Here is a 27,680-nt window from a genome sequence, read left to right as displayed (position 1 = left end):
GAAACAAAATGCAATTTTGTAGGATTCGCGACTTGGTTTATATGTATATACTAGGCTTAAGGCTAATAAAAAAACATCGCTATCTCTAAACAAACACGATGACAGTTTGAAGTTTTTGATAAAAATATAAATTTTGTTTTATTGCGAAGAACCATAATTGGCGGATGGAGTCGGAAGCTACTGTCAATTGTTGTTGTTTTCTTTGTATTTTCGACAAGTTTGTATTTTCTACAAGCTCGCGGTTGCGAGCGCTGTTCCCCTCCGTTTTCATCCGACGATCCGACAATTATAGTTCTGGCTTAAGAATTTCAAGTGTGTACTTGGTCTTATACCTAAAAAAAAATAACCAACCAAACAGATCTACCTAAAATATTCCTCATCTACTACAATTTTTGATTAAATTCGCCTCAAAGTACCAAAATTTCGCCGTGAACTACAAAAAAATACCTTTCAACTCTAGCCAACTTCTCTCCAGTCACAAATGTCAACTAATGAAAGTGATAAGTTCGTTTAAACCCAAAATAAGAAAAACTTTTATCCGTGCAAATTGTGCTTATTGCCTTTAAATTTAGCTAATAAATCAAGGTAATTTAATATCTAACAATATCTATTAAATATCTTCTAAACATTTAAAGTGCTATTTATCAATTTAACCAGTGAAAACAAACAAATTAAAAGTGAGTTCAATAATGCCCTTCTATCTACAAATTTTTCACAGAAATTCTCATTTTAGAGAAGAAACAAATTTCAATACAATTCAATTTAAAATTTATCGTAATATTTGTTGTTGATCAAAGTTATTTATACATTCTCTGGATTAGGTTTACCCTTTAAAATCTCAACTTTTCGCTGTCATTGCCTGCAACAGTTCCATCGACTTGAAAACATGATTCCTCCGTTTTTTTTTTCCTTCCTCTTATTTTTTTTGTATCTGAACTCTGCTGAAGTGAAGACGCAGAACCAATGACTACGATGAGAAGGCAATGATAAAGCAGAAATTTGATTATTTTTGTATTTTTCTCTTCTTCTTCTAACCCCTCTTTTCTGCTTCCGAGATTCGACTCGACTTCTGTGGTTTTATGTTACTGATCTGCTAGCTTTTTGCTTTGCTTTGCAAGTAGTTGGTTGATTGTAGTATCGATCGATTAAACTCGATGATGGTCTGTCTTTAGCCAACTGTCATCAATGAATGAATATTTCCTCATTCACTTGAAAAGTCGAAACTTAACAACAACCCAACTAACTTGTCTCTCTTCAAGTTGAATTTCCTTTTTGCAAAAAGTAGTGTTATCAAGGTCTCAAGAACTTTTTGAGACCAGATAAAGTTGTTGTTCCGAGTAACGCGAACGAATGTGGCGTTGACGTTGGTTGATTCTGATTTCTGATTCTGATTCAATGCCAGCTGCTTTTTTAAAGTTTCTTTCTCTTGTCCAGAGATAAGAGAAAAGAGATATCCACGTATTTTCTTTTATTTTCGCTTACTTCACTTTCATACGTAGGTATCGTAGTGAAGCTAAGGTATTCTGTTGTAGTCGGTTGGTTGGTTTTGTGGATTTATAATTGAGCGATTCGGAATGTTTTCCTATGAAAATTAGAAAAAAAAACGTTCCTCTCATCGTGACGTTTTTTCTGTTTTGTGTGAGTTTTTGAGATTTGTGCTAGCTATTCTTGGCACAACACAACTCACGTTAGAATATTTATGATTTCCTTTTTGAATATTTTTGAGGGGATTATTTTAGAATGTTTTTAGATTTTACCTACAGACAAATTTTTTTTTTGTTTATTGGGATTTAGGTCGTTTCTTGTGTTGAAAATTTATTTAAATAAATTGGAATAGTTTCAGAGATAGACGAGAGGTAGGATGAACTTGTATTGAAGAAGAATAATTTGTATAATATGATAAAAAATATAAAAAGAAAACAGATGGCCATTGTGAGTTTTAGTTTCTGAATATTTGGAAGGGAAACTAAAAAGTAGGTTAAGTTAAATAGTTAATATTTGTATAGTTAGAAATTGAGTTCAATGATAATAATAAGCCTAGTTTGAAAATTTCAAATCTGCGATTGTTTTTTTTTAACTAGGCCTTTGGCCTACAATTGGAAGATCTTCCAAAAATGGCAAATTTATTAGATATCTTTTAATTACCAAACCCAATTGATTAAATTTTTTTTATTTAAATGTACATTATTGAAAAATCTTTCAATCTTGTAATAGAAATAATAGTGTAACATTTTAACGGTCATATTTTTAAATGCATTTACATAATTCCAATTTTCAACTACTTCTTTGGTACTAGACCATTTTATTTTACGTTTCCAGGAAAAAATAGCTGCTAACTCGTGGGTTCGAGCAGTGGCGTATCCAGAGGGGGCTGGAAAATTTTTCAAAAATTTTTTAGAGGGTAAATGTGCGAAAAAATTTTCATTTCTTTTTATTAATCTTTGATCGAGAGTTAAACGCTGTGCTGCGTTACTGCAAGTGGTATAGTAGCATTATACTGCTCTCGACAGATTCGTACATAGTGTTTTTTCAAAGTTCTTGTGTCCCAAACATTTTTCACAAACAGCAAGGAGTTGAGTCATACTTAAAAAAAAAAACACTTTATTTCGTCCGAACTTTGTCATGTGCTGAATCCAAAACTGTTTACAGATTTATTCCTATCACTTCAAGAGTTTTTGAGCTATACTCATCAATTTCATATTTCACGTGAAATGAAATATCAATATTCTTCATTTCGATCGGTTTCGAAAACTTCGAAATTGCTTCTAACTGTCAAAACTGAAGTATCTTCCATTTTTATTTTGTTTCTAAAGTGAAATTACTGCAATTGCAGATTCATTGAAAAAGGCCCCAAATTCACAAACAGTAACATAGTGAATTGAATTCGATCAGAAAATCTAAATGAGTGAAAAAATGCAGAACATCTATTTCACTTTCGGCAAGTGAATACGCAAAAAGTGAAATGCAGAACGTGAAAGTCTCAAAAACTAATTTTGAATGAAATTCTTTTTGATGTTTAATCCGGAAGCGCAAACTGCAGTTTTCTTAGAGAAACCTGTTGGCCACTTAGATTTTGAGATATCAAAAATTTCTATTTCCAATATCTTTGAGAAATATATTATTAAAAAAAAGTAAATATACTTAAGATTATCAAATACGGCGTTTTGAGATTGCATAAGAAGTTTTGCAATAATTTAACGGTGATGTAATTGGAAGGCAAAATACTAAAAAAAAATGATCTAAAGAATTCTAAATTGGACTAAAATCAGAAAAACAAAAATCATCCCAACCCTCATCGTCAGCTTAGGCTCGTACTCAAACAAACCCAAACAGCCGTTTCAGAATTTGGAGGGGGCTAGAGCATCTGTGCTGCCTCTAAATCTCTAAGATTTACGAACAAGTTTCAGTTAATCATGTACATTATGATGAAATCAGCTAAATAAAATCATGATATTGAAGGCTTGGGGGGCTTGAGCCCCCTGAGCCCCCCCCCCCCCCTCAATTCGCCACTAGGTTCGAGCTCTACTTTAGGCAGCATTCTTTTATTTCACCTCCATCTTGGACGCCAGGTTTTCCCAACCTACCTACATATCATAAAATGTATGAGTTGTCTGGTTAACTTGTGAACCACTTTGAACCACACATGGGTAACAAAAAATGAACATCTTTTAAAAATTAATATCCGATAAACCAAAAAAAGGTATTTATATTTTTTAAACGCATTTCCAAAGGATAACATTTCTTCTAAAAATAAAAACCTTTGTCAATTTTCAACCATTAGTACAAACAGAGAAATTATCATTAACATGTGTAAAGGTATACCTATCAAAGTAAGCATTTTCTTAAATCATTAAATCCCGACTTCAAACATTATCTAAACTACGACATGTAAAAATTACATACTGCCACAAATATATTTTTTGGAAAAATAAAAAAAATATTTAAAAATAAATTATAGGTTGCAGTTTCTAGTTGGGGTGTAATAGAAGAGTTATATGACAAGTTTTAAGCATGCCTCAAATACCTACTCAAAAACTGGTGTCAGCTCTACTACTATTAAGTTTGTTCCACACTCAGTCTGAGACTTCCGAGTTTAGTCATAAACTAGCGGAAAAAAATTAAGGGATCAAAAAATATTTCACTTCTATATGGTTCGGATAACTTGTTCATTCAGCTTAAATCTTTTTTTTTTTAAGTTCGATACGGTCTTTTCGACGCTGAGATATTTTGAACGGAAAAGGATCTTTTTATCTTTAACTTTCAATATCTTAGCAACCGCTGACTGAACAAAAAAATTAAGGAATCTCTTGAAATCTTGAAATCTCGTTTGGGATAATCAGGCGCCAAGTTGGTAGTATCGAGAAAACCAGTAATGACGATTTTGCCTTTTACAGCTTAATATGCCCAAAAAAAACTCTACTGAGTTTCGACTCAATCCATCAATCCGTTTTTTGTTTTATTCAGTCGAATTTTTGCAAAAAAATGTTTTTAAAAACTGTAAGTGTTTTGTGGGGAATAACTGAAAATGAAATACTCTGCGTTATTCTAACTCTAAAAGTATAAAGTATAAAGTTGGAGAAAGATCCTTGCAATTTTTGTCGTTCTTGAGATATTAACACAGTTGGGATGTGATTGTTGAATCAGTAAACTGGAGGAAGTTTTCAAATAGTTTGATAGCGTGTTGGAAAAAACTTATTAACATGAGCCAAAGTATGCACCTACTAATGAGGTAATCTTGTATATTTTATTCGAGAGAAAAGAACAAACTTTATAAAAAACATAACTTGAATGGCAAACGAGCAGGAAATGGTCGCTTTAAACCAATTTGAAACTTAAAAATCGTGCCCTGTAAAATTTGCTTTTTGTGACTTAGAACAATTTTGCAGAAGTTAACAGAAGTGAAAATAAAAATAAATACTGCAAGTCAGAGAATGAATTTGCAAACTGCGATTATAACGGCATACACTTTATTTATCTATGACTTTCTAATTATTTACAAACATGACTTTTCAAAATCTTTTCAATCCAAATTTATAACCAAAACAAAAATGCTGTTTGTTTATGACAACATACCGTTTGATTGAGTGCAAATTGTCTCCAATCAATAAAAATATTTTCCGTTAGTCTTTACAATAGGAATGTATCTTTTGTTCTTCTCGCCGTTTCAAATAATTTCTGCTTCATCATGATGACTTGTCAAAATATTATTTTCTTCCTGTCACGGCCAATATAACTTAAATATGTGTACGATTGTTTGAATTTGTTGTTATTATTAACTGTTTATTCTATAGGTCAGGTATTGGTTTCGTCTAAAATCATTTGGCTAAGAAATACTCAAAAATTGTGGCAGTTGAAACTAAAATTATTTTTTGAGAGTTTTTGTTTGATTTGAAATCTAAGAAAATATAATCACAGATTCCGCTCTACCAAACTCAACTTAACTTAGGACACTTCATCCCAGACAACTTAACTCATCAAAATTTAGATAATTAAACACAATAATAAATACAAAAGATAAGTAATCCAAACCAAAAAGTCGAGTCAATATACATATCTCATCTGCAAATTTGCAAATCATACCTCCACCAAAGATTGAGTACAACTCAACTCAATTTATTTGAGCTCGAGACACTTCATCCCAATTTTAGATTTTTTGTTGAGTTGAAATGAGTCGAGTTGCATTTAAATTTCTAAAGCAAGTCTGTACGACCCAGTTGTTATATTTTTTCTGAAATCTTTTTCTTATTTGTTTCATAAATTTTTACAAAGTCGACGAACCGCCGCAGTATTGCTAAGTTGAAAGATAAACACATACCTTGGCTGTCTATTGCTACATAATGCCAACAGAATCTACTATCTACACTCTCTACCAACGCCACCACCGCCTCTACCATAAAAAAAAATACATTCAAGAGAAAAACAAAAATATCACCCTTCTGCTACTACTAGTAAGTTGGCATAGCTCCAATCCAATCTCAGCCAAATCATGCTAAGAATTCGAGATAGACATACCTAATGCCTTCTCATCGAATGTACTTTGGTCGAATGTGAGCTGAGTGCGGTTTATCTTAGAAAAAATTACAAAAAAAGTTGCATTAAAAACGTCGCGTCAGTTGAAGCAAATACAAACGTGCCTAAAAGCACATCGTTCTAAAAAAAACTTGTTTCTTGTGTCTTATCTCTAGTTTCCGATTCCTATTATTACTTGTTATTTGCTTCACGGCGAAGGCCATTAAACGCGTGTCTCTTCTATTAAAAAAAAAAAACAATCTAAACCGAATGACACAAATTTTCTTAGTCTCATTTCTCATTGCTTTGGATAATGCTTAAGAATTATTCTGCTTGTAGAAACTCACACACTATTAAGCTTTTGAGTGTGCCCATGAAAGGTGAGTGAGTCGGCAGAATTAATTTTTTTTTCTTCCATTTCAAATTTCAACACATGTAGCTATGTTTTTTATCGAATTGATTCTATAGGTATACCAAAGACGACGACGACAACGTTTTTATATTTAATTTCCTGAGGATAGCGCTCACGTCAAATGCATTATAAAATCTAGATTGTATAATTTTCATTTGTTTATTTTTACTTTTTTTTTTTTTATTTATTTGTTGTATTTTGTTTTTGTTATTATTTTGTTTTGTTCTTACTTTCTTCGTCTTTTCTTGTTTTGTTTGTATTTTGTTTTTATTATGTGTTTGATAGAATAACAAGATCATGATTACCACTTTGACTAATTCAAATTAACTTATTTTATTAGAATTGTCTAGTAGGTATCTTTCATTTATTTCTTAGGAAATTTTAATGACGTATTATGCACATTAGGTCATTCATAAATGTTGATGTTACCAAGTCATTAAGACACAATTAAAAATATTGAAATAAGATAAAAACTTGGATATACAAAGTAATCCGTAAAATTTTCTGCAAGTTCTGCAATTATCATCAAAAAAAAAAAAAAAACATGAATTGAAAAACACTTAAATCCATTTGTTTTTTTTTTTTTAATGAGGTAAACAATTCTTTTAATGTGTTATTTTGAAGTGGTTCTTTAAATGCAATTGCAATTGTTTTGAAAATTTTTTGAACGTTAATAATATAAAATATGATAAAACGAATAATGGAACTGAAAAATTGTTTACCACACATACTCTGTAAAAGAAAGCACTTTAGTTCGCTGTGGCGTATACGCACTATTTTTGAAGATAATGTATTACATATTTTCTTTAGGGACAATTTTAAGACAAACGCTGTTTGGGATAGTTACTAGGTTTCATATAATGAATTTTATTAAATATAACGTGTTATTGTTCTGTGGAATTGTTTTTGAAAATTAAGTAAAAGTATTTATTTTGTAAAACAAATATTTTCATATTCCATTTATACTTACAGTTGGGCTGCTGACTTGCGCCAGTTCCAAATTGTAATCTTTGGAGAGCAAAAAAAAATAAAAAATAAAATTCATTGATTTCTTTTTCGATTTATTGAATTATTGATTACAACTAGGTACATAATTAATTTGTATAATAAAATTGTTTAAAATTCAACTCACAGTTGAGAAAAATTCGGAAATAAAAAAACGATTTTGGGGAAGTACCGGAAGTAATGATTTTCTACAAAAAAAAAAAAATATTTTCGTTTAACTACAGGCATCGTCCTTGCACCTTAAACTTTTCCGAAATTGGTATATGGTTGTTATATTTGGCCCTTTACGATGAAAAAGACATGCTAAAAAACTAAGATAATCTCTGTTAGCAGATTTTTGCCGCCTAAAAAAAAATTATAGGGCAAATCTTATTCATTTCTTTCATCTAAACAAATAATTTACGGTCTAAAATATATGAACAACCAAAATTGAAAGAATCCTTTTAAATTAAGGTGAAAATCCTTTCATTTCATTCATTTCAATAAGCATGTATTAGTATTATATTAGTGTTGTTCCTTTGGGAGGTGGCAAAGTACTACTATCTTTAAACTGCAGCTTTTTATACATACTGACGGACTTTTGCTCTTTAAAAAAACATGTTTTTGTGAATTCAAATTGAAATGTCAATTCATTCAAATTTTAAAAATTTAATAATAATTTAATAATAGTTTTTAAAATAATACACCAATGTAGAACCATAAATATTTGTTAAAGGTGCTGTTCTAAAATAAAAGTTGGAAATTGAGTTTAGTTTAAAAGTGTTAATTGATTTGTAGCAAAATGGTGTACGAGATAATAATTTATTTTTTTCCAAATATTATTTACTCTCAATGAAGTATTTTAACAGAAAATATTTTAAAACTGCGAATTTCAAAAAAATAGTTTTTTTTATATGTACATATTTTGAGAAAACGATTTTTTTTAATAAAATAATCTTACCGATTTATTTAATTTCAAATTTTAAGGTTTAATGATCTTTCAAAATTCACTTTCAATGGAATAAAAAAAAAATTAAAGGGTCACAAGTTAGACTGTGTACGATATAGCTGTGTATATTATAGCTCTTTTTAATGATTTTAAATTTTTAAAACGTTCATTGATCCGTTTTCGAATAACGGTTTTCTTTTGTAAAAAAAAAAACTTTTAAAAACCCAATATATTTTTTGGAACACATTAGTGAAAATGTTTCCTAACGTAGTGTCTCGAAGAGCAAAATGAGCACGTAAACAAAATGATCAAAACTCGTGGGGTAAATTCAAAGTTAATTTGATAGCAAAACCTTTTTAATCGAAAACAACTTATCATTTGCGGAAAGGATCCTGAATGCCTTGTCAATCGCAAATTATTTAAATCTCTTAATTCGCAATTCTTTAATTTTGAAAAGTTTAATACCCTGTTGGCATCCATGAAACCATAGCAAGTAATGTTTTTACTTGTACTTAAGTAACACAACCAACTAAAATTACATAGACGTTATGCCACACGCCGGCCGTCTGCCTGTCGATTGGCTTGACTTCTACATAACAACAACTAATGTTCTATCTCGAATTAAGAACGTATGTATTTTTCGCATGCTCAGCTGATATTTTATTACGATAGCTATCCCATGAATACAAAAAGAGTATAACAACAAAACGTGTTGAGGTAGATAAATACCTATTAATGAGGGATTTTGATTTTGTTTTTCCCTGCATTTGATAAAAGAAAAATGCCCCGTCATTGGGGGCTTCTGCTTAATGCGACTCGACGTAACTCGTATAAGTATCAACATGATAACGGAAAAGGTGCCCCATTCTCGATATCTATAAATTAAAAAAAACAAAGCAAAAATGCATCGTAATGCTTGTTGAAATAAGCTGTTCAGTGGATTATAAAAAAATATTTTGTTGTGTTTCTTTTTTTTTTTATCTAATTAACCTTTGGTTAATAAAAAGTTTTCCATTAAGTCAATCATCCAATGGTTCTGAGAATTTAGAATGATTTTAACTTTTTATTTTAAATTTGTTTCCTTAGAAATATTTTGATAACGATAAATTAAACATTTTAAATATAAAATTATCGACTGATAAACTATACTTAGTCGTGCAATTAGTTATTTTTTGAAAATATTTCATGCGGTATATTTTCAATGGATTTGCTTGTAAATTACTTGTTATTAAATTTAATGAAACGACTTGATTTTCAAATTCATTGACATGACATAGTCATGTGCATGTCAGAGATAAGAATGCTTTAGTTAAACAAAAAATCCAGTCAGGTGTAAGGTTAATCGGACATTCCTCTGACTCACATAAAAATGATCACGGGAAATCCAGTATGATTAAAGTTTTTTAAAATTTTTCTGTTCCAAAAATTTATCAAAATACATTGACTGATAAAACAGTGGAAATCATGTTTTTTTTTTTTGTAAGATACCGTTAAAAAAGCTTAAAAGGAACTATTGTTTTTAGAAATAAAAAAGGTTTAGAAAAAAAAAAGATTTGAATCAAAATCACGAAAGTCGTTTTTGATAAACGGCCATTCCCAAGTAACTAAGAGAACATTTTGATTTTTGACGCTTATCCAGTACCTTTAATGCCACTTTTAATTTCCACTTGGAAAATGGCGCATATGGACCAAGCCCCGAAAATTGAAACCAAACCAAAAAAGAAATGGTCAGTACTTTTTACCGGACCTGCGTTTTTGTATGTATTTCGACGCCTTTTTTTGTGGGTCTGTACTTTGAACGGGCCTAACTATCTTTATGTATTATTACGCGCTGAATCCGAATCTGAAGTTAGTTTTGCCCGTACTACCTTAAAATGTTAAGTAAACTGCAAAAAATCTAAAAAAATGTCCATACAAATCAGCGGTATACGTGCAAAACTGACTTCATTTTCGGACTCAGTTCGTCGAAATACACAAAGATCTTTAAAAAGTACTGAAGCCTTTTCTTTGTGGGCCGGTGTCATTGTTTAACATTTGGAGTATAAGTTTTTCACCAAAACCACATTTTTGGAATTGCCTGAATATCAAGAAAAAAATATGTATGCTCTTTTAATCCAGATTTAGGGGAAAGTAGTGAAATTTTTACATACCGCTTTGTCCTACAAAATAATTTTTTCATTGTAACCTATTGGAGCTGTTTAAATCGATCAATCGTCAATCGAGTCTATCAACAAGTATCGGTTTGCTTAAAGCATCGATTTTTTTTAATTTCCTTGACAAATATTGTGATTAATTTTTAGTTATAATATTCACCAGATCTTATAATGTAGATTGATTGAGATGAGATTAAGAAAAAATCATAGAAATGAAGTGGAATGAAATTAGAGAAACTATGAGATGTCAATCATCAATATTTTTCAATTTATTTATCAAATCAAAAAGATTGAATCGTTCATGATTGAAACATTTTTACTATTCCAATCATACATTCCGATCGCTTCGTAGATTTGGTACGAAACCTGAAAAAAGTCAACTATTTATCGTAATGAAAAGTTTCGTACAAACAGCTGTGAGGTGATTTTATTTTTTTTTTTTCGGAGAAAATCTACGATAGGACAGAAAATGTTATGAGATAAAGAAAATAATAATATAAAAGTTTCATCCTTTCAAATTAAAGATTGATGACAAAATGCTTTTCTTCGAATGTTGTACTAACCTAATCTTAAGTAATAATAGTGCCGTTCGAAAAATTTTGGTCAAACTAATCCATCATAAGGAAAAGACTGATACAAATAGCTGTGGTGAGCTGATTGTTTTTTTTTTTTTTTTTTCGGAACAAAAATACGAGAGGACAGAAAATGATATGAGATAAAGAAAATAATAATAAAAAAGTTTCATCCTATTAAATTAAAGATTGATGACAAAATGTTTTTTTGTCGAATGTGGTACTAAACTAATCTTAAGTAATAATAGTGCCGTTCGAAAAATGTTGGTCAAACTAATCCATCGTAATGAAAAGACTGATACAAATAGCTGTGAGCTGATTGTTTTTTTTTTTTTTCGGAACAAAAATACGAGAGGACAGAAAATGATATGAGATAAAGAAAATAATAATAAAAAAGTTTCATCCTATTAAATTAAAGATTGATGACAAAATGTTTTTTGTCGAATGTGGAATGTGGTACTAATCTAATCTTAAGTAATAATAGTGCCGTTCGAAAAATGTTGGTCAAACTAATCCATCGTAATGAAAAGACTGATACAAATAGCTGTGAGCTGATTGTTTTTTTTTTTTTCGGAACAAAAATACTAGAGGACAGAAAATGTTATGAGATAAAGAAAATAATAATATAAAAGTTTCATCCTTTTAAATTAAAGATTGATGACAAAATATTTTTTTTTTGTCGAATGTCGTACTAAACTAATGTTAAGTAATAATAGTGCCGGTCAAAAAATTTTGGTGAAATTTTTTTTTTTCGAATTATTTCAAATGTGTTGCAATGGCTACATATTTATTAATGTTTTATTTTGGGTTTTAATAGTTTCATGATACATTCGGATAGTTGAAATTTGTTACACGCGCTCACGGGAGTGTGTAAGAAGGATGAAAAACATTACTGTTTCTCAGCAACATTATTTATCTACATCTACATTTTCTAGAACCCCTACATATGTGAACTTACGCGTTGACTTTTGATTCTAGGAACATTATTCATCTGCAAAGAAGCATCTCCAGACCATCACCCCTTCTGTTTTAGGCATCCGTAAGATGCATTAAGCATACATTTTTATTCCTCGGAAAAGATAACCAATGATGTCGTCCAAAGAGCAACATTCAATCTTTTAGATATTTAACGTGTTGTCAAAGTAAGACTTGACAGGCATAAAATATTGACTTTTGAACTCTGGACTGGTTTTTCGCATTTTTTTTTCACCAATATACTTCGGTTTGATTGATATTTGGGGTATACTTCGGTTACTTTTGAGCTATTTTTTAAAGCCAATTGCGCCTTTCGTTCATAATGACATAATATCAATTTTTATGCAGTATTTTGTAACTTATAGATAAAGAACTCATATCTCTCATGAGTTCTAAGATCTAACTCCGAAAAGGTTATTAAACGGCACTGTAAAAAAAACCATGCACAAACATTTTTTAACTTTATGCCTGATATTGCTTTTTTCATTGTTATTAGTATCCAGCTTGACTAGGGCTTTCTCCTTATGTAATTCTGTAACATCGGGACAAAAAAAAAACTAACTAACTATGGGGCAAAAAAAACCTGTCCTCTGTACCATATTACAAGAAACTTTCATAAAGAGTCATCGACATATATTTGAACATTAATCTTTCTCAAATCAATGATTGTAAATCTTTGCCCTGTTTTCCCCTATGCATATTAAATCCATTTTAAAAAACTTAGAACTAAAATATTTGCATTATATAAATAACATTTTGCACTGAATTTAAAATTGACATTTTATGGTAATCATAAAAAAACTAAATTTATTTTCTCCATTTATCAATTTTTTAAATTAATATACGCCAATATTTAATTGATTTTACTATCACCTCAATATGCCAAATTGAATCTATAATTACAAATTAAATTGCAATAAGATTCTACTATTTTAAACTAATCTGATTAAAATTCCCTAATGTCTAGTAATGTTTGCTTAGAATTCCCTCTCCAATCATGATGTAGCTAATTTTTTGTTGTTGCTACTTTATAATGTTTCCAAAGTTTAACTAAAAAGAAGAAAAAAAAAATGTTTTCAATACGTGCCTTTAACAAAACAAGACAAAAAAACATAGTCATGCTAAAGTACCTCTGTGCTAGACCATTCGTACGCCATACTTTGAGCTACACGAGCCAAATTGCAAAACCAATTAAATCAGTAACTATATAGCTGCTTAGCAGTTCGGTCATTTATAAATTTAATAATAAAAAAAAAATTAAAGATAATAATATGTTTTTATTTAATATGAAAATTGAATTACAAGTAATTGTACTTTAAATTTGTTAAACATTTTGAAATAATTATAAAAAAAAAATGAAGCTACATAAAGCTAAAAAATATCCTCCTATTGTCTTAGATGGTCCGGCATCAACGGCATCATCAAATTTATCAAAAAACAATGATTTATACTCAGCTTATAAAGGTTCGTGGAGTGTATTCCACATACATAAGTGAATGAATGTTATGCTAAATATTTCAGTTATGCTAATAAAACAAAGTGATGACAAAATAACAATTCCTTAATATTTCACAAATTTCGCCTTAATTACCTTTAATTTTGTAAAATTATATTTTTTATCAACAACGATTTTCTTGGTTCGATTGCTATCATACATAAAAAAAACTATCGGAACAAAATATCGGAAAGTGTTAATTTCCTGCCACTTTAAAAACCTTTCGTTATCTTAACTTTTCTGATTCATGATACTTTTTTGTGAACAAAGTGTTTTTTTTTTTCAGTGTGTCGATATCAAACAAAGAACGAAGGGTCCTGGACTTTAATCAAAAGAATGAAAAATAATGACAATTACAAGAAAATAAGAAATGGAAAATATTTCCTTAATTAGCTTATACCTCAATTTCAACGAAGATGTGATAGATCTGGAAAGTCATCTTGATAAGAATTTTATCAACACGATATAAAATAAAAAAATAACTCCTCGACTCAAGATAGGAGTATTTTTTTCATTTTGAACAATACTGTCAGGTCATTCAATAGGCTACAAATGACTTAACTATTGCTTGCCATTTAATTCTATATTTTTTCAATTCACACGGTTTTCAATTTTTTTTTTGTCAAAATTTCGACAAATTCATTGGTAGATTGGCATAGTAACGTTATCTTTAAAGTCCTTGAAACTGCCTTTTGCAGGCTACACAGCTAGGACACATTATCTCTTAAAGAAAACATCCGAAGTTGTACTTTGGACTGCACTTTTCAAATTCACTTAGAGTAAGGATTAAAACTGACTAAATTAACAGAAAGTCTAGGTCTGCGAGTCTTACACCCTAATCCTGCATCTGACATTTTTAGCAACTATCAATCCACATCATTTTTTTTAAATATAAAAACGATCAGAAAAAATAAATTATTAGATTTACTTGGTCAATGATAGAATTTTATATAAATATATTTTTTTCTATAGAACAAAACATTACTCATACGCCACAGTAACCTAAAAAAAAAATGATCTGTGTAGTAAAATTTCTTAAAAGTAATAAAATATGGAACATTCTTTCAATTTGCACAATTAAATTTACTTTGAATCAAAAAGGTCAAAGATTAATATTCTGAGTCATGTCAATATAACTTTTTCAATTAAAATATTTTTTTTTCATTTTTTGAAGTTAACCAAATTATTTACTTTGAATCATGTCAGAAATACAACTTTTTGAAGAATCGTGGTTATTTTGATGCCACCATTTAACATCTGGTTTTTCAGATACAGCTTTCTATCTTCAAGGCAAAAACAGCTAATATAGAATCCTTCAGGAAGAACTTGTCTTAATTTGAATTTGAGGTCTACGTGCCATACTTTGTCAAAAACTGGAGACACATCTAAAAGACCGCTGAAAAAAAAAATTTTTTTTCTTCAAGAGCATCGGTGATTCTAGACACTTGATCAATCGTCGAGTGCTTGCTCGAAACAAAACTGATGTTCAGGTATAAGACATTTTCCTTCTTTTAATTGACTAAAGACGCTGAAGAAATATTCTCTCAAAAATGTCGATATTACTTGAATAATTTGGTGGTCAACATCCAGAACTTATGACATAGGTTTAAGTTGTTGATTTGCATAAAAAAAATCGGCCGGATTAAGTGTAATACTGAACAAATGTCGTGCCTTTTTGCTTCATATTTAAAGCAATGTAGGTATGCCGAGAGCGAATATGCCAGATATGACTCAGTGGCTTTCGTGTTGGCTTGAGGTACTAGGGGCATAACAACATAAGCCTTTAATCCCTACCCAAGTAAAAACTTGCTTCAAATTACATGATAAGTCTGCTCTTTATTTTTGTTTTCGAAAGAAACTTAAACAAATAAATAAAATGCCAACATTAATTTCTCATTTGGTTTACTTGGTTCATTTGTTGTTGCTTCGAAATTTACTTTTCATTTTTTAAAGAACAAATAATAGAATTCCCAATTTTACAATCAGATGACTTAATTAATTAAACAAAAGAATATTTTGAGTTTTGAGATAAGAAATCAGCTCTATCATAAGAGCGACAAGTAATCTTACAACAATTACTCAGCTATATTACAATATGTAATTGTTTATCACCAATCACCATAATTATTGTAAAATTGACCACTTCAAACTTAAAAACTCTTAAAGATACAAAAAAGGTCACACAAGCCACCCCAAAGATAAGCACCTCAACAAACGGTATCCCCCTTCAATTGGATTCCTTTGATAAGAAAATCGAAAAAATTTTCTATTGATAGAGCCATAACCAACCAATACGTCTGCAATGTCCAATTTGATAACATCCAACTCTTTTACACATTCTTGTGCACCTATCATTTCCTTCCAAGGCACAGATTTAACTACAAAGACGTAATAAGATAAGATAAATCACTACACCAATAAAAAAAAACAGCGTTCCATACATTTCGTATCTTTAAACTTAATAATAATAAAAATAACCGATAAGCAACAACTTGCCCACAACATTTTTTGCTGCGTAATGATGACGATTTATATTCCTTCTTATCAAACAACACAAAAAATAGAAAAATACCCTCAACACCATACACACTTGAAATATTGTCCACGAAGATAAACACCTTATTTTTTTTTTTTGTTCATTTAAAATTAACTATACACGATTAGTACAGTGAATACCTTTCGTTATTACAGAATCTGTTATGGATATCACACTGGGAACGGGAAGGGATAAAAACATAGTCAACGAATCCCCTTACTCGTTTTGCAACAATACATCGGAATACTTTGAAAATGAGGATCTCATAACAAAAGATGACGACGATATGACATTTTGTATGTCCAATTATGCAAAAGAAGCTCTCAAAATGATGTTTATGATGCGCTCCCATCAAATGCTTACCGATGTGATATTAGAAGTCAAACAAGAGCTCTTCCCAGCCCACAAAGTTGTATTATGTGCAGCTAGTCCTTACTTCAAAGCCATGTTTACAGGCGGTTTGAAGGAATCAGAAATGAAGAGAGTTCAATTGCAAGGGGTAAGTTGATTTCAAACATTTAAAAAAGAATTAAATATTTTCAATGTGTCTTTTAGGTGTGTCCAACATCAATGTCACGTATTATACATTTCATGTACACAGGCCAAATCCGAGTGACGGAGGTGACGGTATGTCAGCTATTACCAGCTGCTACAATGTTCCAAGTGCCAAACGTGATAAATGCCTGCTGTGTATTCCTCGAACGACAGTTGGACCCCTCGAATGCAATTGGAATTGCAAATTTTGCGGAGCAACATGGATGCACAGATTTGCAGCGTAAAGCAAATATGTTCATTGAACGTCACTTTACACAAGTGCGCTAATTTGATGTTATATTATATCTTTCCGTTTTCCATTGCAGTATTTTTTATAAATATTGCAGGTCTGCCATGAAGAAGAATTCCTGCAGTTGTCTGCCATACAACTTATAGCACTGATCCGTCGTGATGAGTTGAATGTTCAAGAGGAACGTGAAGTCTACAATGCCGTCCTTAAGTGGGTCAAATATGATGAAGCCAAACGATTTCCCAAAATGCCAAGCATTCTGCGTGCCGTTCGGTGTCAATTGTTGACTCCGACATTTTTAGAGGACCAAGTGAAAAACTGTGATATTTTGCGCAAAGCACCCGCATGCAAGGAGTATTTGGCTAAAATCATAAAAGATTTAACGCTACACAAGAGGCCAGCGGAACGAGAACGTAATCCCAATACGACACGAATGATTTTTGTTGCGGGGGGATTTTTTCGACAATCTCTGGATATTTTAGAGGGCTATAATGTGGATGATAAGACGTGGACAACACTGCCAAATTTGCGAATACCACGTTCTGGATTGGGTGCTGCATTTTTGAAGGGAACGTTTTATGCCGTTGGTGGGCGGAATAATTCAATTGGATCTTCATATGATTCAGATTGGGTGGATAAATACAATGCTGTGACGGAGCAATGGCGACCTTGTGCTCCTATGTCGGTACCCAGACATAGAGTTGGGGTAGCTGTGATGGATGAGAAGATGTATGCGGTGGGAGGCTCTGCGGGATCGGAATATCACAATTCTGTTGAATGGTAAGTTTTTCTCTTTTTTTTTAATTTTTTCTTTGGTATTTTAGTATATTTTATCTTAGTCTCAATTTATTAACTCTCTACTGTATTTAAAGAGGGTATTAAAAATTAGAAATGTGTCAAATTACATACAAACTACTACTAAAAAAAATTATGTAAAGGCTAGAATAAAAGGCCACTTGTTAAAAGATCACGTACAGCGTGTACTTTGTACTTTTGTTAAAAAAAAGGTTTTGTTTACATTTAATTTTATTGTTTTAATTATATGATACCCAAAGAACCGATAAAAGAAAGTAGTGGATGATTTACATAAAACCCATTAGAAGATTAAGACATCTCAGAACAAATTATAACTTTAACTTTTTTTCAATCTTATCAATCACTTAATATTAACCATAAATCAAAACATTACACGGTGTTACAAAAATGAGGTTTTAAAATATACGCGGGCGGAGACCTATCAGGTTTTGTAGAGCTAGTCGCACTGAATACGAAACGGTATTTAAAAATCCCCTAACACCCCCAAAATCTGGAGTTACGGGCAAAAAACGGTTTTTTGGACCTTCGCCCATTGAAAAAATTCTAGCTTCGACAATTTTTTACCCATTTTCGATTTTTTTACAGTTTCTGATAGAAGATAAATATACCTTTTTAACAATGTATAAAACATGTAACTCGGTTAAACCACTTAGAATTTATAAGATGTCAAAGTTCAAAAATTCAATTTTTTTTGTCATTTGCCCAACTTCGGCATCAATTTAAAGTATATGTTTTCAAAACAACATGCTATTTAAAAAATATATTCTAAAACTATATCTATTTCCCAATTGATCGAAGTATTTTTTATGAAAATCACTTCAATATTGGCTTAGAAAAAAAAAATTTTCGATTTCAACCCAGATACAGAAATTCGAACTTTTAGGTATAGAACAAAAATGTTGTTTCGGCACGTAGTAGGATAAGTTGGGCGCCAGGATTTGATGAAGGGTTTTTGTAGAGGAGCTGAATACAAACATTTTTTTTCTTTGGGAGGGGGGTCTATCTCCCCCCGTTTAGGTGGGAGGGGCATTTTTCTAAAAAAAATTATCAAAATAAAAAAAAATTATTAAAAAACAACGGCAACACTTACAGTAATAAATGATACCATTTCCAAAAGGCAAAATTGTGCATTTGATTCTAATTTTTAAATCAATATAATATTACCAATAGTTTTTGAAATAATCGATTTCAAAGTTAAAAATAGGGGAACAAATTTTTTTTAAAACTCATTTTATACTATTTTTGTCCAGACTGCGAATTTTAGTAAATAAATTACTTAGACAGAAAACTGCCTCAATTGATTCCTTATCGAACCGTGAAAACTATATGTTTCTATGTCTTCTAGTTTTTGGGAAAATTGAAAAATTATTTTATCAGATTTTTCTTTTTTCAAAATATTTTTTGTTTTTATTTTTTTTTATTTTTCAATTTTCTCAAAAACTAGAAGACATAGAAACATATAGTTTTCACTGTTCGATAAGGAATTAATTGAGGCAATTTTCTGTCTAAGTAACTTATTTACTAAAATTCACAGTCTGGACAAAAATAGTATAAAATGAGTTTTAAAAAAAATTTGTTCCCCTATTTTTAACTTTGAAATCGATTATTTCAAAAACTATTGGTAATATTATATTGATTTAAAAATTAGAATCAAATGCACAATTTTGCCTTTTGGAAATGGTATCATTTATTACTGTAAGTGTTGCCGTTGTTTTTTAATAATTTTTTTTTATTTTGATAATTTTTTTTAGAAAAATGCCCCTCCCACCTAAACGGGGGGAGATAGACCCCCCTCCCAAAGAAAAAAAATGTTTGTATTCAGCTCCTCTACAAAAACCCTTCATCAAATCCTGGCGCCCAACTTATCCTACTACGTGCCGAAACAACATTTTTGTTCTATACCTAAAAGTTCGAATTTCTGTATCTGGGTTGAAATCGAAAATTTTTTTTTTCTAAGCCAATATTGAAGTGATTTTCATAAAAAATACTTCGATCAATTGGAAAATAGATATAGTTTTAGAATATATTTTTTAAATAGCATGTTGTTTTGAAAACATATACTTTAAATTGATGCCGAAGTTGGGCAAATGACAAAAAAAATTGAATTTTTGAACTTTGACATCTTATAAATTCTAAGTGGTTTAACCGAGTTACATGTTTTATACATTGTTAAAAAGGTATATTTATCTTCTATCAGAAACTGTAAAAAAATCGAAAATGGGTAAAAAATTGTCGAAGCTAGAATTTTTTCAATGGGCGAAGGTCCAAAAAACCGTTTTTTGCCCGTAACTCCAGATTTTGGGGGTGTTAGGGGATTTTTAAATACCGTTTCGTATTCAGTGCGACTAGCTCTACAAAACCTGATAGGTCTCCGCCCGCGTATTTTTTGAGTGTTACACCGTGTTATTTTTGTGGATTCAAAAGTTATGTAGGTAGCACATTTTCTTTACTAATTTTTAGTTTTACAAATTTCTACAAAAGAAAAACAATAAGCTGTCGATAACTCATCAATTTTGCGATGAAATGGCTGTGCAATATTTGCGATGACATAAAAAAAAAAAAAAAAAACAAAGAGTAGGGAACCACTTGATGTTATCGATAGTGAAGTGGCTTCATTTTTATTTTCATATTTAAAAACGTCAAGAATTAAATTTGGTTTTGGGTGATAAGACCAGATAGATTTGAAATAGATATGAGGGTACTATTTTTCTCCTTGGTTTCAGTTTTTTTTAAGATTTTTTTTCATATATAAAATTGACACTCAGAAGAGTGCAGAAAAAGATCCCCAGGATAGATCTGAGTATATTTATAGCTGCAGATTTTTTGTACTATCGTGAAATTCCCTTGAAATTAATTTCCAAAAAATAACAAATTTTATGATATGACACCTAAATTTCCCTGAAATTTTTTTAATCTGGTAGGTAGCAATAAATTCAGAAGGAAACTTTTGAGGATCGTTCTCGTTCCAATGTTTCAAACAGGGGAAAAATTCCCAAGGATTTTTTTATTTCCCATAGTCCCAATTTTTCTTGCATTTCACCTTAAATCACAAAGAACCTTTCAAAATCTTCAAAAATAATAAATTGTAATTTTTAAATGACGCATGATGCTAAAAGTTGTAACAGCTTCAAAAAAAATATTCGAATCCAATTATTTAAGTGCATTTTCTCATGAATGAATATTTTGAAGTTGTGAGCATGTTCTACTTAATGAATGATATAGGTTAGGTAGGCACTTAATAAATTTCTGATTAGATATTATGAAGTACCAATCCACGAATATCGCTCAATAATCAGAGTGTTTTTATTTGTTTTTCTAATTTATGTGTTTTCATTCTTCGATTTCATTTATATCAGCAACTTAAGGTTTCCAAGAAAGATAGAAAGTAATTTCTACGCAAATTGAAATATGTACATATAAAAGTCTTGATACTTATATGACGCAATAATTACACGGTGTAACACTCAAAAAATACGCGGGCGGAGACCTATCAGGTTTTGTAGAGCTAGTCGCACTGAATACGAAACGGTATTTGAAAATCCCCTAACACCCCCAAAATCTGGAGTTACGGGCAAAAAACGGTTTTTTGGACCTTCACCCATTGAAAAAATTCTAGCTTCGACAATTTTTTACCCATTTTCGATTTTTTTACAGTTTCTGATAGAAAATAAATATACCTTTTTAACAATGTATAAAACATGTAACTCGGTTAAACCACCTAGAATTTATAAGATGTCAAAGTTCAAAAATTCAATTTTTTTTGTCACTTGCCCAACTTCGGCATCAATTTAAAGTATATGTTTTCAAAACAACATGCTATTTAAAAAATATATTCTAAAACTATATCTATTTCCCAATCGATCGAGGTATTTTTTATGAAAATCACTTCAAAATTGGCTTAGAAAAAAAAATTTTTCGATTTCAACCCAGATACAGAAATTCGAACTTTTAGGTATAGAACAAAAATGTTGTTTCGGCACGTAGTAAGATAAGTTGGGCGCCAGGATTTGATTAAACGTTTTTGTAGAGGAGCTCAATACAAACATTTTTTTTCTTTGGGAGGGGGGTCTATCTCCCCCCGTTTAGGTGGGAGGGGCATTTTTCTAAAAAAAATTATCAAAATAAAAAAAAATTATTAAAAAACAACGGCAACACTTACAGTAATAAATGATACCATTTCCAAAAGGCAAAATTGTGCATTTGGTTCTAATTTCTAAATCAATATAATATTACCAATAGTTTTTGAAATAATCGATTTCAAAGTTAAAAATAGGCGAAAAAAAATTTGTAAAAACTCATTTTATACTATTTTTGTCCAGACTGTGAATTTTAGTAAATAAATTACTTAGGCAGAAAACTGCCTCTTAATTCCTTATCGAACAGTGAAAACTATATGTTTCTATGTCTTCTAGTTTTTGAGAAAATTGAAAAATTATTTTATCAGATTTTTCTTTTTTCAAAATATTTTTTGTTTTTATTTGTTTTTATTTTTCAATTTTCTCAAAAACTAGAAGACATAGAAACATATAGTTTTCACTGTTCGATAAGGAATTAATTGAGGCAGTTTTCTGTCTAAGTAATTTATTTACTAAAATTCACAGTCTGGACAAAAATAGTATAAAATGAGTTTTTACAAATTTTTTTTCGCCTATTTTTAACTTTGAAATCGATTATTTCAAAAACTATTGGTAATATTATATTGATTTAGAAATTAGAACCAAATGCACAATTTTGCCTTTTGGAAATGGTATCATTTATTACTGTAAGTGTTGCCGTTGTTTTTTAATAATTTTTTTTTATTTTGATAATTTTTTTTAGAAAAATGCCCCTCCCACCTAAACGGGGGGAGATAGACCCCCCTCCCAAAGAAAAAAAATGTTTGTATTGAGCTCCTCTACAAAAACGTTTAATCAAATCCTGGCGCCCAACTTATCTTACTACGTGCCGAAACAACATTTTTGTTCTATACCTAAAAGTTCGAATTTCTGTATCTGGGTTGAAATCGAAAAATTTTTTTTTCTAAGCCAATTTTGAAGTGATTTTCATAAAAAATACCTCGATCGATAGGGAAATAAATATAGTTTTAGAATATATTTTTTAAATAGCATGTTGTTTTGAAAACATATACTTTAAATTGATGCCGAAGTTGGGCAAATGACAAAAAAAATTGAATTTTTGAACTTTGACATCTTATAAATTCTAAGTGGTTTAACCGAGTTACATGTTTTATACATTGTTAAAAAGGTATATTTATCTTCTATCAGAAACTGTAAAAAAATCGAATATGGGTAAAAAATTGTCGAAGCTAGAATTTTTTCAATGGGTGAAGGTCCAAAAAACCGTTTTTTGCCCGTAACTCCAGATTTTGGGGGTGTTAGGGGATTTTCAAATACCGTTTCGTATTCAGTGCGACTAGCTCTACAAAACCTGATAGGTCTCCGCCCGCGTATATTTTAAAACCTCATTTTTGTAACACCGTGTTATTAAAAGTTATATTTGAAAGAATATAGTTTCTTTTTCCGTAGTTGAGGTGTATGAAAACTATAAATGGTACAAATTAATATAAAGGGTATCATGAATTTTGACATAGAAACAAAAATATTGTTTAAGATCAGAGTGATTGATACTAAGTCGCACTTAATTAAAGTGTGACGGTATTCGGGTGATGATTCAAGATTCGGCACATAATGGACTATTAGAATACCTTTCTACTTTGAAATCAAAATAAACTCCTACAAAACGATATTGGTAAAAGCTTTCCTCCTTTTTCTCAAGCCCTTTGAATAATAGCATGAACATTCAGATTGCTGTCTTTTCCTACTTTTTTATTTTACCTTTAATTGCAAATTTATTGGCATTCAGCAGTTTTTGTAAATGCGACATTAGGCTACAATGTATGTTAAATGTACAATGTACATAAATTAAAGATAAGCATAAAATATCAATTTATCAATTAAAAACAATTAGGTTTTAACTTATTTAAATAATAAGTACCATGTTGTATGTGTGGTTATTTTATTTGGTTTTATTGCCTTTTATTGATTTGTATTATCTGTGATTTTATGAGTGAATAGTGCGATGTAGTTTATAAAAAATAACTTACAAGGTCATATTCATATAATAAAAACTATTACTTTTGCTCTATTGGGTTCCTTTTCATTTTTGATTTTGTGTAGTTGAATGATTCAAGCTATGTACGGAACTGGCTGCTGGGCTTGGTACACCATCGCCTGCCGCTATTCATAGGTCCCAGGATGTAACTTGATACAAAAGGGTAAACTCAGTATAACTGATCAGTGACAGTTTTTTAATCGAATGTTCTCAATTAAAATTTTTAATTTAACCAAATTAAATGATTAAAATGCTATCATAAATCGACTGTATTAACCACACTCAAGTTACGTGATGGGATCGAAGTTTTCAAGAAATTCCATTTTTCTAACCCTCAAATGAATTGCTTCTCCAAAATCATTATATCACTTGGTTGATCTTACAGATCTTTAAGTTCATTATCTTTTTGACTAACAACTCTCAACCATTCTTGTGTGGGTGTAATTATTGATTTTCAAGATTAAAATTGACCTGCAATTAACCGCCGATTCCGAACGGCTAAGCAGAGACGCTTTTTTCATAAATATGATACTTTTGTGAGGTTTTTTCAGTTCCTCGCAAAAGACTGTACCCTTAAAAAATATAAAACAAAGAAATATAAATCATGAAGAGTTTTAATTTATAAGGCTTTTGACCATGTTGTGCTGCGGGTTTGTTCCTGTTGTCCAACTGTGTTGGAATATTTGGCTTGGCATTTAGCCGTGGTAGTATGCTCACTGTGATTTAGCATAAAAGTAAACAACTTCCTGGTTGTTCGTTGGAATTATGTATCATCCATATCGCTCTTGGGTTGCCATTCTTTTCATCTGCTGTTGAAATTCTTAAAAAAAACCGATTAAAAATGTATCAAAAATACAAATAATATCCGTTTTAAACTTATATTTTAACAATATTATTTGAAATTTTTTAGTTTTTTATGCAAATCAAGTTCACATGCACGTGCATTTCTAGATACTAAGCCGATAGCGATAGTATATTATAAAAATTTTTATTTTAATTTTTTTTTTTTGAAAGTCATTCAAAAGTTTTTTATTTTTATGCTACTAGATAACTTTTAAACCTAAATGTTTTTGTCTTATCATTCCCCAATTTAGTTGGTTAAAACTGGAATTGTCCTGATGTGCATATAAATGTTATTATCATAATTTCGATAAGTAGGAAAATTTTAATATTGGCAGTTAGATAATTTAACAAATTTTATGAACAAAGGTTAAAAATTATGATAAATATACTGATAGTATTTATAATCAAATCTGATGAAATAATTGCTCTATCATTGTTTTTGTGAATTTGGTATATCAAATTGGTATGATTTGAATAGAGAGTGGATGATAGGATGGAAACATTTGCAAATAAATATATATTATTTATTTTTAATTTATAAATAAGACTATTTGATAAGTATAAGTTAAATCTTTTCTATAAAATTCTATTTATTTCCTGTGAAGTCTTTTGAAAAAAGATTTAATTCAATATTATTTTCATTGATTCATAAACTATGAAAGATGTGTAAACTGGGGAAAGCCCACCTATAAACCTATATTAGGAGGATCTTTTTACACCGTACAACACCTTTATGAATGGTCGTTGCATTTCTTTCTTCGACGATTTTTTACGCTTGATTGGGATAAAAATCGCGAGCAATCTGCATTTCTCGATGCTTTCGTTTGGATCAGTCGCTTTCTACGAAAAAGAAAAAAACTACACGACATCCCCTTTAGTTTTTTTTTTTAGATTTACGGACATGTCCATTCAAATCTTTACTTACAAGCAAAGGCTTATCATTCGGTGTTTACTTAAAAAAAAGTTATGAAAATGTAGCTATATTGCATCTTTTTTCAACTACTCGTATTCAAATTGGTGAGCATAAGCACTGACAAGACCCGGCTTTTCGTTACACAATATTTGACCTTCCCTTGCTAAACATCAAACGGCCACTTAACTCAGAAACATCCTAAACGTTTCCAAGTTACTCTTCCGCAACGTATAGTCTCTATCTTTATCCAATTAGCTGCACTATTCTTTCAATTAATCGAAAAATCATCTACAAAAAGGCGAACATTTAAGAAAACGATTTAATTGACATGTGAAATAATAAATATCAATAAAGAAAAGATTCAGTTAGAACCAAGATTAAATTTTCTGCAACCTTTCCAATTTTTTTTTTTTAACTCCAATAATTTTCTTTATATTTTCAGCTATGATCCAGAAAAAGATCGTTGGACGTTAGTTCAATCAATGCATTCGAAGCGACTTGGTGTTGGTGTCGCTGTAGTAAATCGATTGCTCTATGCAATTGGTGGTTTTGATGGAAATGATCGTCTTGCAACAGTGGAATGTTATCATCCTGAGAATAATGAATGGAATTTCATACCACCAATGCAAGTTGGACGCAGTGGAGCAGGTATGAATTACTTACAAAAAAACGGTCTGTCATTGTTTACATAAAATATTCTTCCACAAATTAGGTGTTGCTGCTATTAATCAGTATATTTACGTTGTTGGTGGATTCGATGGTACACGCCAACTGGCTTCGGTAGAACGTTACGATACCGAAAATCAAGTCTGGCAAACTATGGCCCCAGTTAAAATAGCCCGAAGTGCTCTATCTTTGACTCCCTTCGAAGGCAAACTCTATGCCATGGGTGGTTTTGATGGTTCGAATTTCTTGTGCATTGTTGAAGTCTACGATCCCGATGAGAATGTTTGGAAAGAAGGAACTCCTCTTAGTTCTGGTCGTTCGGGACATGCTTCAACTATAGTCTTCCAGCCATCTTGTGTGACATCACACATGGATTGCCTAGAAAATGAAGCCCTCTTCAAAGACGAACCTCCTTCGGGCAGTGGAGGCAATGATCGTGGTGGTGGCCCTCCTTTTGGATACAATTTATTTTCAAGTGCCTGCACTAGTAGACAAGTGGCAATGCCTTCATTTTCTGGCAGTGGAAGCGGTGGGGCTTGTAGTAATAACAGCGAGATGATGAATGAAGAACCTACCAACCCCTACCCGACTCCGTCGCCCTCCCCAGAAGCTCCAAACTTAGAATCAGTTAGCAATTCAACAGCATCATCTGTATTAAGTAGCGGACTTCAAAACATTAGCCTGTCTAACGGGCACGACTCAAGACTTGATAATGGTGGACCATCGAGCATGTTTATCGTTCCATCAGCACTTCCAAGGTTCAATTATATATACAGTATAAATCCGCATAGTTTAGATCAATTGAGAATCAATGAGAAACTCTGCGCTTTAGTCTTTAAGAAATGGTGCAATCGGCAAAGGCATCGTCCGTGCATATTCAAACGGATACGTCAGCGTATCTTTGAATCATTGTGCAACAATAGTAGCCCATGCAATAAGCAGCCACCAGGAGTTGCGTGATAGAAACAAGATATATCTCTTCTCAAGAGAGGATTAATTATTTTTGTTTATTTTATATATATATATATCATTCCAGCAGCAAAACAAAACACAATATATATTATGTATGTATGTAACGCAACAGCTGTTTGTATATGTATTTCCAGCATCAATCATTTTTTTCATAGGCAATTGCGCATTCCTATTCAATCATGTTGCCAAAATTAAGAAGAAAAAACAATCACATCATCAATTTATTAACAATAATTTTCTGTTGCAAATTAAATGGAATAAAATGTTTTTGTTTCTATTTTTTAATTAATTTTTTTTTTTTTTTTTGAATACAAGAAAAAAAGAAAAACTGATATTTTCTAATTGTTAAACAATAATAATTATTATGCTGTTTTTAATGTATTTTTTACCTAAATTATTATTATTTTTTTTTTTTTTTGTCGAAATGTGTCTTTATTTAATTATTTAAGTATGTTATGTGTACCTATGTATATAATTTTTTTTTTCTCGT

General features: G+C 30.7%; 1 protein-coding gene across 3 annotated transcripts; it reads left to right on the top strand.

Annotated features, from left to right (window-relative positions):
* Nucleotides 1–455: 455 nt before the first annotated feature.
* Nucleotides 456–27,621, top strand: LOC129913669 (kelch-like ECH-associated protein 1). Of its 3 annotated transcripts, none has more exons than XM_055992461.1 (6): nt 456–585; nt 16,241–16,584; nt 16,641–16,898; nt 16,967–17,649; nt 25,995–26,200; nt 26,265–27,621. In XM_055992461.1, exons 2-6 carry the CDS (start codon nt 16,249–16,251, stop codon nt 27,176–27,178), a joined length of 2,397 nt encoding a protein of 798 aa, XP_055848436.1. In that variant the 5' UTR covers nt 456–585; nt 16,241–16,248; the 3' UTR covers nt 27,179–27,621. The 3 variants fall into 3 exon arrangements, with proteins under 3 accessions (XP_055848436.1, XP_055848437.1, XP_055848435.1); XM_055992462.1 differs by having other exon boundaries at nt 566–677; XM_055992460.1 differs by lacking the exon at nt 456–585 and adding an exon at nt 13,320–13,518.
* The last annotated feature ends 59 nt before the right edge of the window (nt 27,622–27,680 follow it).

The sequence above is a fragment of the Episyrphus balteatus genome, chromosome 3, assembly GCF_945859705.1.
Source record: "Episyrphus balteatus chromosome 3, idEpiBalt1.1, whole genome shotgun sequence".
In the NCBI taxonomy this organism is placed as follows: domain Eukaryota; kingdom Metazoa; phylum Arthropoda; class Insecta; order Diptera; family Syrphidae; genus Episyrphus; species Episyrphus balteatus.
The sequence above is the reverse complement of the archived record's forward strand: the minus strand, read 5'-3'. Positions and strand labels throughout refer to the sequence as shown.